Genomic DNA, 17,521 nt, shown 5'->3' on the forward strand with positions numbered 1-17,521 from the left:
GCCAACTTCTGACTGATAATCACCTTGTTGGACAAATGACTGATCGTCTGTTGATTTTTCAGGACCGCACTTCGAGGATTCTGATTGGAGCGGGTGATCGTGAGAGAGAGGGGCTGTATCGATTTCGGGAGATTGAGAATGTGGCTGCGAATCATGCATCTGTTCGTGAGGACTCAACCTTGTGGCATATGCGCTTAGGCCATGTATCTTCTCGTGTCATCAATAAGCTTTCTGGTGTTAATGATTTTTTAAGTAGTATTGATAATGAGCTTTCTTCAGTTAGTTGTGATGTCTACTTACGAGCAAAACAAACTCGTCATTGTTTTCCAGATTCTTTATCTAATGCAAAAGAGATTTTTGATTTGGTGCATTGCGACTTATGGGGTCCTTACCGTACTCCAGCATATTGTGGATCAAGATACTTCTGACTATTGTTGATGATTATTCTCGCGCAATATGGTTGTACTTGCTTCCAGACAAATCAACTGTTTCTGTTCATCTTCGAAATTTCTTGAGCATGATCGACATACAATTCTCCAAGAAAGTAAAGACAATAAGAAGCGACAATGGCACTGAATTTTTGTGCATGAGTTGATTCTTTCAGGAACAAGGCATTATCCATGAAACATCTTGTGTTCATACGCCACAACAAAATGGTCGTGTTGAACGCAACCATCGACACATTCTAGAGGTGGCTAGAGCTTTACGATTTCAAGGAAGCTTACCAGTTACATTTTGGGGAGAGTGTGCTCTTACGGCTGCGTACTTGATCAATCGTACACCATCACAAGTGCTTCATGGCAAGACTCCATTCGAAACATGTTGATGCTGAAAGTTCTGACATTTACATGACGAAACTTCTTCTCTCGATGTTGTTAATACGTCACCTTCAGAAGCATCGTCAATTACATCGGATATCACTACTACTGATAATAACTTGGGACGTGGAAAGCGTCCAAAAACCAGACCATCACATCTACAAGATTACATTGTTGGTACAGTAACTCTATCACCCATCTCTTCTCTCTCGACATCACCTCCTCCTCAGACATCCTCAGGTACAGACTATCCTCTCTCCGACTATTTATCAGCTCATCGATTTTCTCCTGCGTATTGTAGCTATTTGGTTGCTCTAACCACAACAATTGAACCTCGGTCTTTTAAAGAAGCGATGACATATGACGAATGGAAAGAAGCCATGAAATCAGAAGTTACTTCTCTTGAAGATAACCATACATGGGATCTCACTGACCTTCCGCCGGATAAGAAATGTATTGGTAGTCAATGGGTTTTTCGAGTTAAACTCAAGGCTGATGGAACTTTAGAACGCTACAAAGCTCGGTTAGTAGCACTTGGTAATCATCAAGCTGAAGGCCTTGATTATAAAGAAAGATTTGCACCTGTTGCAAAATTGACTACAGTGAGGCTTCTTCTTGATATCGCAGCAAAACATCAATATGAAGTCCATCAAATGGATGTGCATAATGCGTTTCTACATGGAGATCTCGAAGAGGAAGTTTATATGAGACCACCACCAGGTTTTACTGCACCTGGAGACAAACGAGTTTGTAGGCTTCGGAAGTCTATTTATGGCTTGAAACAATCTCCTAGATGCTGGTTTGCCAAGCTTGCCAATGCACTCTTGAAATATGGCTTCAAACAGTCTCGCTCGGATTATTCTTTGTTCGTGTTTCATCATGGAGGTGTCTCTGTTCAAATCTTGGTTTACGTTGATGATTTGATGATCACGGGTAATTCTCCATCTGCTATTCAAGAATTCAAAAATTACTTATCGACTTGTTTCCACATGAAAGATTTGGGACAAGCTAAATATTTTTTGGGTTTGGAGATTGCTCGTAGTCCTGCTGGAATTTATTTGTGCCAACGAAAGTATGCGCTTGAAATCAAGACTGAAGCTGGACTGTTAGGCTGCAAACCGGCTAGCTCCCCTATAGATCAAAACCATCGGCTAGCTCTTGCAAAGAGTCCACCGATGACCAATCCTGAGAAGTATCGTAGGCTTGTTGGACGGCTTATCTACCTTTCTTCTACACGATCTGATCTCTCTTATGCTATTCATATTTTGTCGCAGTTCATGCAAAAGCCAAAGGAAGATCATTGGTTTGCTGCACTCAAATGTGTTCGATACCTGAAAGGAACACTTGGACAGGGCATTCTGTTAAAAGCTGATTCGCCACTTCATTTAACAGGATGGTGTGACTCTGATTGGGCGAGCTGTCCATTGTCTCGAAAATCTCTAACCGGCTGGATTGTACAATTTGGGGATTCACCTATCTCATGGAAGACAAAGAAACAGAAAACTGTCTCATGTTCTTCCGCAGAAGCAGAATATCGGGCAATGGCTACCATTACACGTGAACTGCGATGGCTAAAAGCATTACTGCTTGATCTTGGTATTGATCATTCTGATCCAATGTCGTTACGATGTGATAGTCAAGCAGCTTTACATATTAGTGCTAATCCGGTATTCCATGAACGCACCAAGCATATCGAAGTTGATTGTCACTATGTTCGGGATAATATTGTCAAGGGATTTATAAGAGCTACACATGTTTCCACCAGAGTTCAGCTGGCGGATATACTCAACAAGGCCTTGGGACATAAGGAGTTTGAATCATTTCTTCTCAAGTTGGGCATCCAAGACCTCCATGCTCCAACTTGAGGGGGTTGGGCATTCAAGACCTTCATGCTCCAACTTGAGAGGGGGGTATTAACGATATAGCTTGATCACCAAGCACATACGATCGTATATGTATATTTCCCTTTTATATTGTTTCCATATCTGAGACAAGTACATATTCTTGTTAGGATCTCCTTGTATACAACACGACCTATGGGTTCATAATACACAAACTTCTTCGATCAATCTCTAATCCCTTTGTCAAAAGTAATGATGTTTCAATGACTCGGGAATCTGTAACGACGGACGCATTGATTTCCAATCCACTTAAATTTATCTAGCTGTGAATACCTTCTCTCAAATCCACGTAGACTAGTATATCTGACCATGTTCGGTACAGTGGCGGAGGTACATTGAAGGGAGGGGGGGTCATCTGACCCCTAAAATTAACAAAATATTGTAAAATTAGTTTATTGACCCCCTTAATATTTGCTAAAAATCAGTTTAAAGCCAAGATTTTTCAAACCAATAACTATATTGACCCCGGTAAATACTATGGCTGCCTCTGCCACTGGTTCGGTATGTTTAGTAGATTCTATAACTCAACTATTGTAGGTTTCATCAGTACTGGTCTCTAAAGATTTAAAGCAGAATAGGAAATGGGTTGTTTTGAGTTTAGAACTTGGAGATACATACAATATTATACCGAACATTTTTTCTGGACAAACAGCTGAAAATAACTGATATTACTAGAGGATGCAAGCCAAATTACTTCAGGTTCCTCCAAAGGCCAGGTCCGGTTATATACTGATTAGTTTATCTAGATTAATTCATCTGATCATATTTTTTTTTGAAAGCTGTCCAATCTCTAAAATACTTGTTTCATCCACTTCGTGAATCTGAAATACCAAAATTTTCTACATACTTTACGAATTAAAAACTAATACCCAAAGTCAATTTGTTTTTAACTAAATAAATCATTAAATATATTAAAAGTGGTAAACTATAAGGTATATATTAACTCCCTCAACTAAAGACTTTATTTTTCTTACAAACATAAATTTAAGCATAGAAAACGATTTTAAATATAGTAATTCATATATCAGTAAAATCATAGCTTCGAAATCGCAACATGTACTCCACATATATAACAACTTATTTCAAAGATATCCCCAAATTATTCTATCATTTCTTGGATAGATCCATTGTGTGACTTTTGTGGTAGGATGAAGAATCTGATCATTAACTTAGATCTATCAGTTAGTTATTTTATTTGACTTTGAAAATAGTGCAGGGGAGTTGATATCTTGAATGAAAGTTGTTGGACCCAATATTGGTGAACTAAGTAATTGAGTCTGAACGGCTTGGGCCACGCGACCACGGAAGAAGCCCAACTTCGACGAAGTAGGAAGAAGATTGGTCCAAGGAAACATAGATCGCGGAAAGCAGCCCGATTATAAGAAGAGATCGATGCATAAGGAAGAGGACACGTTGAAAACCCTAGAGAGAGCTACACCCATACTTCGACCTTGTTTTCATCCATCTTTAGATCTTTTCTTTTAACGAATTCGTTTGTAACATTCGATCTTGTTCAACTCATTGTATTCGATCTTATTCATCAATAAAGTCCATTTTTTCCTACTGGAAACTGATTATATAGTTGTGTTCTAAAGATATCGTTGCCTACATCATTTATCTTCCCTAGATTAAACTCCCGATCACTATCAAATACTTAATGCAGATTTTAGGATATACATTTTGGCGCTATATGTGGGGAAGATAAACGAAAAACATTTTTGCTAAGAAACCGATCTAAGTTTCCTAAGCGCGACTATGGATCCTAATCACGCAGGATCCGACTGCATCGAATCGATCAGTCTCAACCTCTCTAGATCGGGAAAACCAAAGTCATCGAAAATCCTCCACGACGCGAAGGATTAAAGCATCTCTCCCCAAAGACGAGATTGTCTCTTCAGTGACAAACTATCCGATACCTCGCGACGAACAACTAACGAGCCGGGCATCGCGCCTTCTGAAGAGATAATACGCGAAGTCGAGACTATAAATTTCAACGAACACGAAATCGCTAAGCTCGACATGCCTCACGACGATGCTCTAGTCATCACGTTGGAGCTTGCGGGCACCATCTTCTCAAAGATTCTCGTCGACACCGGAAGCGCCGTCAACGTCGTTTCACAAAAGACACTACGATCGATTAGTCAACTGACCCCAGTAATTGATCACGAAACGACTCCCCTCAATAGTTTCGAAGGAAATTCGTCCCGATCACTCGGGATCGTGCCACTAACCACCAGAACTTACGACGTCGAACTAGAGACTTGGTTCACCGTAGTTGATCATTTCATGCCCTTCGATGCCATCGTAGGACGTCCCTGGCTACATCAAATGAGGGCGGTCCTTCGGTTTACCACCAATGCTTGAAGTTTTTATCACCAACCGGCGAAAAAACCATACGCGGGAGCCAGAAACAATCCCAAGCCTGCTATATGACCGGATTCCAGAAGATGCCCCCACGAGGAGTGAACGTCTCACTCGTCCGTGATCTCACGGTAAAAGACCCCGCCAAAGACTTATCAAGCGTCGTCGCTCTAGACGAAAGCTCCCCAGGAAAAGGTGTCAACATCGGGAACGATCTCCCTCCTGAAGTCAGGCGCGACCTTTTGTTTTTCCTTAGGAAAAATATCAAAACATTCGCATGGTCTGCAGCAGACATGCCCGGAATCGACATCAGTATCACCTCCCACGACCTAAACGTCAACCCTACATTTAAGCCTGTTAAACATAAACAAAGAAAGCTATGACCCGAACGAGCCAAGGCTGTAAACGACGAGGTGGACAAGATTCTAAAAATCGGTTCCATTCGTGAAGTCCAATACCCTGACTGGCTCGCAAATCCAGTCGTAGTAAAAAAGAAAAATGGAAAATGGAGAGTGTGCATCGATTTCACCGACCACAACAAAGCATGCCCAAAAGATAGCTTCCCATTACCACACATCGACCGTCTGGTAGAAGCCACAGCTGGACACGAACTACTTTCCTTCATGGATGCATTCTCCGGCTATAATCAGATCCTTATGAACCCCGACGACCAAGAAAAAACGAGCTTCATCACCGAGCGGGGCACCTACTGCTACAAAGTGATGCCATTCGGATTAAAGAACGCCAGAGCCACTTACCAAAGATTAGTAAATAAGATGTTCTCCACGCAACTCGGAAGAACGATGGAAGTTTACATATATGACATGCTAGTAAAGTCATCAAGAGCCAGTGACCACGTTCTCCAGCTCCAGGAGTGCTTTAACATTCTCAACAAGTTCGGAATGAAACAGAACCCAACAAAATGCACTTTTGGAGTAGCCTCCGTAGAGTTCCTCGTAACTGAAAGGGGAATCAAAGCCAACCCGAAACAGATCGCGGCGTTTATACCCTACCTCCGAGGTCAATCCGAGAAGTACAACGCCTCACCGGCAAAATGGCTGCATTAAACAGTTTCATCTCCAGATCAACCGACAGATGCCTTCCTTTCTACAAGCTATTGAAAGGAAATAAGAAGTTCAAATGGAACACCGAATGCGACTCCGCCCTAAAAAAAACTTAAGGCATATATCAGCGAGCCGTCCGTACTATCAAAACCGGTCACATGAGAGACCCTCTTTTTATACGTCGCAACTTCCGAACACGCGGTAAGCGAAGTGCTAATCCGCGAAGAAAGCGGAGAACAAAGACCGATATACTATGTAAGTAGATCATTGGTCGACGCCGAAACCAGACAGTACTCCAGTCGAAAATTAAGACCCTACTTCCAGTCGCATTCGATCACAGTCATGACATCGCAACCCCTAGGACAGTACTCCACAGTCCAAGCCAATATGGAAGATTGGCAAAGTGGGCAATCGAGCTCAGCGAATACGACATCGAGTACAAACCACGAACGAGCTCGAAAGCACATGTACTAGCTGATTTCATCTATAATGATAGGTTTAAGGTCAAGAGAGTGTGTACCAGCCTTCTTTGATGAGATAAAGGCTTGAATAAGGGAATGTAGGTCACTCATGGTTGCTGGACCATCAGTGTTGGCTGCACTATCAGTACTTCTCCATGTTCCTTCTTCATTTGAACCACCAATGACAGATGAATACATGGTTCGACCTTGAATCGATGGATGCTCAAACTCCTTGATTACATTCCTAGCTTGATTCAAGTCACTTCTTCTTGGCATATTGCGCTTATTATGTTGTTCCTTAGCCTTCTTGTACTCTGGAAACAACACTATGTTGGAGTTCTTCCTCATGAAGAGATATGGACCAGTGGACAATAGATTGCTCCTACTGATTTTGAGATAAACTGGACTTTGATGAAGCTTTTCCTGATATGGCTGAAGCTTTCTTGAGTTCCAGAGAATAGGGTACTCCTCTATCTTGAGTTCTGGTGAGGTTCTTCTCTTTTGAAAGACCTTTGGACCAGTGGATAAAAGGATGTATCCAACAGATTTTGAAGATAATTTGAGAAAGAAATAAAGAAATTTGCGGAAGCTTTTGTGAGGTTCAAGAGCTTATTGCTCTGATACCATGTTAGAATTAGAGAATTATTGAGAGTTTATTTCTGGAGAATGAAGAACATGAGAGAAAGGGAAAGTACGAGAGAGATGTAGATTTCAAAATGTAAGAGAGAGAATGAGAGAATAGTTTCCTTGATTTAATTGTAGATCTGGATACAAGTATTTAAAGGCAAGTTGTCTCAGTACACAATACAATAAAATATTCATTGTTTTAAAATATCTTCAATGGTCTTCTTCTCTCTTCTTCTTCTCTTCGGTATATTAATCCTTATAAAACCTTATAACACCTTATAAGTCTGCAGTTTACTTCTTAAGTCTGGCATCTTAATTATCAAGTCTGGTAACTTACTTCTGCTTCATGTAAACACTTCATACCACCCTAAAAACTGAGATATACTCACATTTGTATGATGAACTAACTATACTTTCTAAAAGTTCTTCTTCGTCATGAATATATTTTTTTTGGTTCAGTAGATGAAACCATAGTATTTTTACAGATAAAGTACAATAATGAGTGGGAAAAGTTAGTATTCTCCATGTAGCTTCACATGTAAAAACATACCTAAAACAATAACAAGGACATGGTAAAAATAATATGATTTGACAAATAATAACACCAAATAATAAGGAATAATTTTAAATGATACATGCAGTCCAAATAGAATTTTATTTCATCAACCATTTCATCTTTCTCGGCATTTCCTCCTGCTGATACATAATCCAGACCCTTGTGACTGACTTGAACAAATATTTTATTTCCCAAGTTTGGATGCACCACTCATAAATAAGTTCCTTGTTATATGGTACAACATACTTATTATCCCATTTGACCCATTCTTTTCGACATAGCGGTCATTGTCTCGACGTTTATAAGATGGAAAACCTTTTTCATCTATAGATGTTACCATAGCATGGTTTTTTAGAACATTTCCTTTTTGCCATACAATCCTGACGAGGATTTGCGGATTCACATGGCCCATGCATCATACTATCAATTACTATCTTATGCAAATCTAGATCATTTGTTTTGTCTAGAATTTCTGCAGATATAAAACTACCAATATGGTATACATAACTGCGATTAAAATAAACATATACTATAGAAGTCTTCTTGAGAAATGTGCTAATAAATTTTGAAGTCCGATATTGTCCTCAAATTTGAAAAACATGCATATCCAAAAATGTTAAAATGGCTTCAAACCAGAAAAAAAATTCAATTTTTTTATTAAATAATAAACAAAAAATCACATTAGGATGAATATATATATAGCATTTTAAAATCTAAGAAATAAAACACAAAATGCATACAATTTATAGATTTACCTTTAAAAGAGTGGAAGATGAAAACCGTGAAATGAAAAACCTGCAAAACCAAGATAAAATAGTGAGAAAGACAAAACCAAGATAAAATAGTGAGAAAGACATCAAACAAAAAAATGAAATTGATATAAAGTTTAGTGTCTTCAAGTTCAAAGAGATTAAAAAGAGGTTGTAGAATTTCAGAGTGAGAAATATTACATTTTTGTTGCAGCCATTTGAGAGGAAGGTAGAGAATACGTAGATTTTCTTTATATACGGAGATAAAAATTCCAATCATGTTTTTTATTTTCATCGGAAGACTTACCAAGAAGTCTTTTTTTTGTCGGCAGTCTTCTAAACCCTAAAATTAAATAACTAACTAAATAGTAACAAACACATCATTAAACATAAGATCAACTTATAAAGTGTTTAATGTATACAAAACTAAATACATTATATGTTAAATTTAATTTTTTAAATTTCTTTTTAAAGATTCTAAAATATAACCCCAAAAATACAAAAAAAAAATACTACAACATATGTTACCAAACCCTAAAGAAAAAACAATCATGAATTACAACATATATTCACTCATCTATATTGAAAACAATTCAATTTTAATAAATCTAAATTTACATCATTTAGAATTGTTTACATCATAAATATTAAATATTGAGAAGTCTTCTCATAGACGACTTCACTAACCTGAGAAGACTTCGCAAAGTTATAGTCGTAAAAGTGATACAATTTTTTTATTTGGTTACAAGGAGATGATTGAAATTTCACAATCTTTTTGGATTAGTTTTGCATTTGTGATATATTTTTGCATTTAAAATCAAGTTTTAAGTTATTTTGGCAAATCCCCTAATAAACATGCGATATTGGAAAAACTATTTTGGAAATCCTTATTAAATATATCATATATTTATTTTACAAAAATAACAATAGAAAAGGTTTAATACAGTCAAGGAAAATATATAACAAGCTATAAAAAGTATGATAGAATTTTACAAATCAAGAATACATATATCTGCAGAATCCTTAACATCTAAAATCTATCAACTTTTCAAATTCTCAAACTCTACCCAAATCATTAGTCCGATAACCTCTCTGGGCTTATGTTTTAGAAATGAGTAAAGTATAAATGTCAAAATTTGTATGTAAAAACATTAAATATTTATTCATCTTATAGTTAAATGTATGGTTTTTTGAAAAAAACTATATTGTATCTGTCAAAACATAAAAAATATTACATTATATTTCAGTTTAAAAATTTTCTTTATCCAGAAATCGTTGGCAACCACATAGCATCTCTTATAATAAAGGATCTCTTTTGCAAACAGACCAAACAAAACAGTCAAAGAAATTACAGTTGATTCATATAAATCTAAAGGAAAACCTTTCAAACATGTTTGTAAAGACCTTATTCATCAAGAAACAGAAACCTTCCTAGTCAAGTTTCTCGAAGGCGTTGCCGTTTTAGCCGCCTCTTCAGTTACAGATCCAAGACTCTCCGACGAATCTGAGCCACCACCTCCATTGTTCTTCTCTCCTCCTCCTCCTTTTCCCTGCAACTTCTTCCCGAACATCTTCCTTGACATTATCAAACTTTTCACTCTGCTTATCGCCGTCACCGCCGCTCTATCCGTGCTCTTACGTCCACTCTCTTCCTGCAGCTTCAGTGCGGCTATCTCGCTCTTCAATGCTCTCATTTCCTCTTCAGTTGCCACCGCGTCCCATTCGTCTTCCATAACCGTCGGCACTGATCTTGAGCTCCCATATGTCCCGCAGCTGCGTAGCTCCCTTATGCCTTTGGGCAAATCAGGTGTGCTGCTTCCCGACGAAGCAGACGCTCTCACTTGTTCGAAGAAGAGTACTTGCACCACCACACGTAGAGGAAGCCTGTCGTTTTGCACGGCGTGCATACACGCTTCCACCGACAGTTTCCGGCAATCCATCAACTTGCACATCCTTTTCTTCTCTCCCTTTGTGATTCCTGCATGTTCCTGAAACCAACCCATACCGGATCACAAACTGTTTTGTTTGGTTTCAGTTTCTATAACAGAACTAAAACAGAGAGATAAACTAAGATTTGCCTCTTGAAAGTTTAGTAAGAAGTCCAATGTTTTTAAAACCGGGCTGGAAACAGAATCAGATAATTATTTGGGTCACGGTTCAATATGGTTCGACTAGGTCAAGCATGATTCGATAATCTGGTTCAATACTTTTTAAATATACAAATTTAAAAGTAAAATTAGTAAATATGATAGATAATTATAATTAAAAAAATATCAAATATAAAACATTATACATTTAAACTATTTTTTGTTCATATGGTTAGTTTATATATTTTTGATAGTTTTAATACTTTTTATAAAGTTCAATAATTTTGGGATCCAATCCGACTACTTGACCGGTTCATGGTCGAATCACTTTTTAGACTCAACCCGGCTATGTTACCGGTTCATGGTCGAATCTGGTCCAACCACCGAGGCAGTAGTCTGGTTTCAAAAACAACATTTGAGAAAGAGATTTTTTGATTGATCCTGGTACCTTAAGATACATGTCAATAGCACGGTAGAGCCCATCATGTGCAGGCCTGGAGATGCTAGAAACACTTTCAGCAAGATCGATGAATTTAGATGCAGGAAGATTTGGATCTTTAGCAATCTCAGTAAGGTAGCCATCTATCAGTTTCACCACCATCAGCTTTGAAGCTTCGGATAAAATCCCAGGAAATTTCTTTACCTCTTGGACTTCGAATCCTTCTTCATCATCTTCAACCTCTATCTCACTGTTTTGATCTCTTGCCATGAATTCAACAACTATCTTCTTCACTAAGTCCACATCGTACAATGATGTTTCGTTTTCTTGATGAGATTTTATCAAGAGTTCCGCGACAGAAGCTTGTTCGAGCTGCTGTCCTATTCTTCTTACAAGCTGTTCCTTCACCGTCTCTCCGGAGTTTAACATAGTGACTGCTTTCAACAGTTTCAGCAAGAAACCGCAAGAGACGCTGTCTTTTTCAGATGGTAACAACCAAACAAGCGTCTCTATAACGGTCTTATGCTTCACCAAATCTCCCTGTTCCATCACGCCTTTGTTAAAACCAGATAATCTTCTATATCCATAAGCTTTCAAAGCTTCTCCGATAACTTCTCCGCCAAGTACACCTTTCGATTTGATGTTCATTATAACCCTCTTGTAAAACTCAATCTCAAGCTCGCACAGATCCTCGACCCACCAATCATGTGGAACTTCCCGAGCCCTGACTTGATCCGCACCGTTGTTTTCTTCAGCCAGTTTCTTTCTGTTGTAAGTGTAAGACCATTCGACGTGGGATACATTGACGCAGGCCTTGCTCGCTATGGCGTCAATGCAGAGGCTAACAAGTTTGAGGTCCTCGGAGAGCGGTGAGAACGTTTTAGTTGTTTGAAGAACAATGATGGAGTCTTTCCAGCTACGGAAGAGGCTCGAGTTTAGAAACACATCGATCTTGTAGATCAAGTTTCCTTTCTCGGCCGTCTCGTGCATCCCTAAGTACTCAGCTGCACATCTTGTAGCCACAACGTTGTAGGCACTTAGGGTTACTGTCATGCCGTAACAGAACTTAGCGCACGTCTCGAAGGCAGTTGGTCCGCCGGGTATACCAGAGATATCAACCTCATCGGCGTTGTTTTTGTCTGTGCTTGAGAGCAACTTTTGCAAGCATGCAGATTTAGACAGAAGAGGAAACTGCAGAGGATAAAACAAAAAAAATCATCAAAAGCTCAAGCCAACACTTGTGGACATAAGTCATATGGAGGGAAAATTTACATACCTTATGCAAACAAAATCTCGATCCGTCAACATTGATAGTAATGTCACTAGCCAGTTCATTTTCTACGTACCTGCGTTAGATAAAATAAACATCTAAACTCAGCGATAATCAACTATGGCTACTCTGTTTTTGATATGCAAGGAACAAAAAATGCAAGCGTTTATGTTCTCTCTACAAGACATCAAAACTAACAGAACGAGAACAAGAACAAGTATAGATCACCGCAGTAGCTGGGGAAAAAAAAATACAAACCTGATAAAGATTTGGATATTACCTGACATTATTCCCATCAGTTTTAATCGAATCTGGCTTCGACCCAATTTTCATGAACTTCATTTTTCTTCCCCTAGGAAAAAAAAACTCTTGAAGAGCTAAAAATCAATTGCTTTCAGAACAGAAGAAAGAGCAAGAAAAGCCTCAAGAATCACAACGTCCACTTCATCCAAATTAGTTTAACCATAACCAAAACCGTTCCCCTTAAAATGGAAATAAAGATGTTCCAAGAACTGAGGGTGGGGACCAGATTGTTCCTTTTATGCAACTAACTTAACTTCTTCCCTTGGAGATCTAAAAGCACACACACAGAGAAAGGAGAAAAAAAAAGCCAAAAGAAAGAAAAGAAAAGCCTCAAATGCAGAGAACTGACTCTAAAACCAATTAGATTAACAACATGATGCAACTTTTCTTTCCTCTTTATTAAATTGTTAACTTGTATAATAATCAAACAAATAAAAGGTTCTCTTTTCAATGGAAGAGCGAATCAGAGAAGCAAATTGCTTCCTTGTAGACCAGCAAATGGCCGTGAAGCGCGGCCAAACAATGCAAACGAAGGGGACAATACCGTAGCAAAGTGTCCCAAGTGCAAATCCGAATCAAGAATCAAGAATCAAGATCCATCCTCTTAATGACTTATTGTACTTTGTTTAATTAATTGTAACTAATGTAATGCAGCTTAAGATTAGAATTAAAATAATGGATTTTTAATCTGTGTTGTGTTTCTTCAAGTCTCAAGGTCCAACTTTGAATCACATGGTTATAGTATTAGTTTATTCAAACCGTAGAAGTTTGGGAAGCTGCAGATTTAAAAACAGGTAAAAACAGCATCTTGATATCAGTAGAAGAAAACCACCACAACGGTAGACAAGAAGAATCTTTTATTTGTTTGTCCTTTCTCCTTTTAATATTTTTCCTGGAAGTTAAACATATGAAAGAATAATGAAAGCATAAAACTGCAAATTACAGGTGCTCTGATCTATTTTAAGTTGACCAAACAACTAAATCTGAGAATTTACAAGAAAATTTCACAAAGTTAAACTACTTTAGGCTGAAGAACCCTAATTAACGGAACACATTTAATCAGATCAATGAGATTTCAATATAAACAATAATGAACCAATCGAAAGAGACTATTCACATGACAAAGGTAACATGTATTTATGACTTAAATGTGACTGAATTTCACCTAGGATTAGGCTCTCAAAACTTGCTGACATGACTAATATGAAATTAATTTAATTAAACCGTTCTTAATTACCATAATTTCAATTTCGATTCGTGTTAAATTATGTGGTTATCCTAACCAAAAATTGCTAACTTATTATGCTTTTGAATTCATTTGGTTTAATATCATATTATAAAATTTGATGTATATTCTACACATATACATGTCAATCATTTTGTTTGATATCACATTATAAAGTTTGATGCATATTCTAAACATATACATATATATCGTTTCATTAAGTGTTTCAGTTACATATACTGTCTATGCAACATATATGGTTTAGATACACAATTGTGGTTCGGTCTAATTCAGTTGAGCTTCCTTATATACTATGATTTCGAAATCATACATTAATTCCATATGAAACTCCTTCTACTATGAGTCAAAATATTACCTATTTAGGGTTTAGTGTTTGGATTTTAGGTATGCAGACATGTAATTATTAGTTTTTAGGGTATAAGGTTTAGGTTTGAAGAGTAAAGTATGGTACACGATAAATTATGTTGTAAAAGAATGATATTTGATTGATAACCACATAAAATGTGATACTCAGTTTTGAGATTGTTTCAAGAAACTACGTTTCTTATATTTTTTTCACCAAAATTCTTTTATTCATAATACAAGTATATCGTCTATGTGAAAGACAAAATGCTAAATTTATACCATAAAATAGTTTAACCATTAATTTAAATATAACCAATTATGGTACATACAATACTATAGTCAAACATAATACTTTTTGAACTATATTAAACAAAAAATTTCAAACATAGTAATACCAATATATTTTTGAATATATTCTTATGATCATTTGGTTAACCAGTCAAATACTTATGTATACATCTTCCTCTCACGTAGAACATAATCGGTTAACTCTCTCTTATACATAACAATGTCGATTGTCACAAAATAATGTCTCATACTATGTTCTGGTGACCTTGCGAGAACCATCCAGTGAGACTCAGAAAATTCGTGTCAAGATTATCAACAAATGGAATTTGTAAAAATCTAGAACCTCTATTGAGTTAATCCTTGTCGATGAAAAAATTAGTTTAATGTTCCTTTTATCATTGTTTTCAAAAGATGTTAATGTTTCTTCATGACATAAAAAAAATACTAATACATCATTTTTGATAAATAAGGGGCTCCAAATTGCATGCATCTATTAATGATTTTATATGACCAAGGAAAAAACAACCATAACCGTTATTCTACGTTTGATGATCTTTAAAATCTGACATGTTTTCATCAGATCCGTGCTCGAAATCCTTTTCTCGGTTTGGAGAGATTCAAATAAGATCCCCATAAAATTTGTAACATATAAGAGATAAATGAAGGAAATCATTCAAAAATCTCTAATGGCATAAAATGTTAAAATCTGTTTGTTTAAAGCGTATAAATTTATAAGAAAACTGTAATTAAATAAAATATATGTTTGAAAAACTACTATAAATGGATATAATTATAACCATTAAAAGAAACATCTTCTTAATTAAAAAACTACTTTCAAAATAAAATTCATGGAAAAGATTAAAGGTGATCTAAGGTATTTGGTTGTGTAATGTAAAAGTTATACTTTCTTTGATTTGCAAAGAGTGTCGGTAAGATTAAAGGTGATCTAAGGTATTTGGTTGTGTAATGTAAAATATTTTTACATTAAATTGTGTTGATATAAAATTTTATTTATTTTTAAATATTCTATTTGTTTAGAATATTTCATTTTTTATTTGTTTTAATTTATCTTTAACAAATTAAAATTGAAACAGAGTAACACATCTTTAACATGTCTCACGTTGATTAAATTTCATTTTTATAATTTTTTAATATAAATGATTTAATGTCTTTGTTTAAATAATCTTGTATTTGATTAGAATATTGCATGATTGATGAAATAATGTATAAAACATACAATCGTAAAAATATCAATTGCAACCTGTTGCACTATATTATAAAGTAATATAAAGATTAGTTAATTTGCATATTATGTTTTTATCAAGTAAAAATATATTTATCTTAATATAATATCTATTTTCTAAAAATTTATTATATAAATAATAGTTAATTTTAACTGATATAATATTTACTTTTTTATTTATAAATTACAGTATATTGTAAAATGTCGAAATATTTGTTACTTTGTGTGTATATAACTTTAAATTACTTTTATATTTACAAATTAACTAATTAATTAAGTGATTTAGTTATATTAATTATTTGATTTAATATCTAATAATTATTAAATTATATATTTAATATTTATAGTTTTACTGTGTATATAAATTGAAATTTAAATTAGTATTAATGTCTAATAATTATGAAATCATTTAGTTCTTTAAATATTAATAAAGTTTTAATATATATAACGAAATGTAGTTTTAAAAATATATAATAGGCTTTTTATTAGTTTGCAATCTTAAAAACAAATTGTGCAAATATTTTCTTGGTTATTTTATATTTGAAATATCTAATTGAATTAGTAAGTTGTTAAAAATTTATTAGAGTGCATAATTAATAATTTAATACAAGGATCCAATTTTGGTAATATAATATGGTATACTAAGGTTACGTCCAAATTGTGCCTTTTTAATAATATTGATTAACTAAATGAAATAATTTAAATAAAAATTTTTTTATTATTCAAAAAATTAAAAGAAAAATAATATATAAAGATTCACATATAGGAGTGTGGAATACTATTGTTTTGAAACCAAAAAGTAACTCAAAAATTATAATAGTAAGATTATTTTATATTTATAAAACTTAGTTAAGAAATCTCCATTTTGACCCTTTTTATATGGTTTGACTTTTAAATTAGTAAATCAATGTCATTTTTTCAACAATAACCACAATTATGTTATTTTGAAATGAACCATTAAAATACGGATACCATTATTCAAAAATACACTAAATCTAAAATATTTTAACACTTAAATTTAAGATTTAGTGATTATGGTTCATGATTAAGTATTTAGAGGTGAGGTTGAGTTTATAAGCTTACATAAATATTTTTATAAATTATTTTTAATATTTACAAATGATTTGGAAGATTAGTCATTTGTAAGATTAGTTAGTCTTTTTATCACAACTTTATGATATTTATGAAAATGAGTTTTATAAAAAGTAAATTTGAAAATTATATCAAATTTGTGGTAGAATTGAAATTCTCTCAGATATTTTTTTTTGAGTTTTATAAATGTAAAATTATTTTTTTCTAATTTTTTGGAAGGTGAATTATTTTATTTCTTTGACAAAAAGGAATTATTTTCTATTCTTATTTAATACTCTTTGACAAAAAAAAAAGAATTATTTTCTATTTCTATTTAATATTTTTCACAAATTTCCACGAAAAAGTATAAATACGTGAACAAAAAAAAAAAGAAAGTCGAAAGTCAAAAGTCAAAACGGTGCCCGAAATCATCCCCAGTGCGTTTAGATATTCTCGGCGTTGCTTTCATCCGATGTCGAACGTAGGACCTTCCTCCTCCTCATCTTCTCAGCCGGTAAACCCTAATCTCCCTTAATCTTCCGATATCGTTTCCAGATCTCTGTCGTTTTCCTCTCAATCAATCTCTCTTTCGCAGGAAGTTGCAGATGAAACCCAAGACTGGATTCTCGGAGCCGGGTCGGGTTGGGTCGAAGCCCGAACATCTTGCGATCACTTGAATTCCCTTTCTCCCG

The 17,521-nt window shown here is 35.2% G+C and overlaps 3 protein-coding genes across 3 annotated transcripts in view; 2 read left to right on the top strand and 1 right to left on the bottom strand.

The window, feature by feature from the left end:
* The first annotated feature begins 4,738 nt into the window (after nt 1–4,738).
* Nucleotides 4,739–5,083, top strand: LOC106314226. Its single transcript, XM_013752139.1, has one exon. The coding sequence runs from the start codon at nt 4,739–4,741 to the stop codon at nt 5,081–5,083; it is 345 nt and encodes a 114-aa protein (XP_013607593.1).
* Nucleotides 5,084–9,836: 4,753 nt separating this feature from the next.
* On the bottom strand, nt 9,837–12,675 carry LOC106316812 (BTB/POZ domain-containing protein NPY2). Its single transcript, XM_013754678.1, has 4 exons — nt 12,614–12,675; nt 12,340–12,409; nt 11,073–12,254; nt 9,837–10,525 (listed from the first exon to the last, which is right to left on the bottom strand). The coding sequence occupies exons 1-4, from the start codon at nt 12,673–12,675 to the stop codon at nt 9,950–9,952; spliced, it is 1,890 nt and encodes a 629-aa protein (XP_013610132.1). The 3' UTR covers nt 9,837–9,949.
* Nucleotides 12,676–17,233: 4,558 nt separating this feature from the next.
* Nucleotides 17,234–17,521, top strand: part of LOC106316807 (histone deacetylase 6-like) — a 1,171-nt gene continuing 883 nt past the window's right edge. Inside the window, 2 exon segments of the mRNA XM_013754675.1 lie at nt 17,234–17,343; nt 17,425–17,520. Of these exon segments, the coding sequence (XP_013610129.1) occupies nt 17,302–17,343; nt 17,425–17,520 (138 nt within the window). The 5' untranslated portion in view covers nt 17,234–17,301.

Source organism: Brassica oleracea, chromosome C9, assembly GCF_000695525.1.
Source record: "Brassica oleracea var. oleracea cultivar TO1000 chromosome C9, BOL, whole genome shotgun sequence".
Lineage (NCBI taxonomy): Eukaryota > Viridiplantae > Streptophyta > Magnoliopsida > Brassicales > Brassicaceae > Brassica > Brassica oleracea.

What these genes read in the sequence shown, in the direction of transcription:
- LOC106314226 (XM_013752139.1), top strand. Translation starts at nt 4,739, where the DNA reads ATGCCTCACGACGATGCTCTAGTCATCACGTTGGAGCTTGCGGGCACC.
- LOC106316812 (XM_013754678.1), bottom strand. Translation starts at nt 12,675, where the DNA reads ATGAAGTTCATGAAAATTGGGTCGAAGCCAGATTCGATTAAAACTGAT. An exon ending in CGAGATTTTGTTTGCATAAG is followed by an intron (nt 12,255 to 12,339) that starts GTATGTAAATTT and finishes TATCCTCTGCAG; the next exon opens with TTTCCTCTTCTGTCTAAATC. An exon ending in CTATTGACATGTATCTTAAG is followed by an intron (nt 10,526 to 11,072) that starts GTACCAGGATCA and finishes GGTTGGTTTCAG; the next exon opens with GAACATGCAGGAATCACAAA.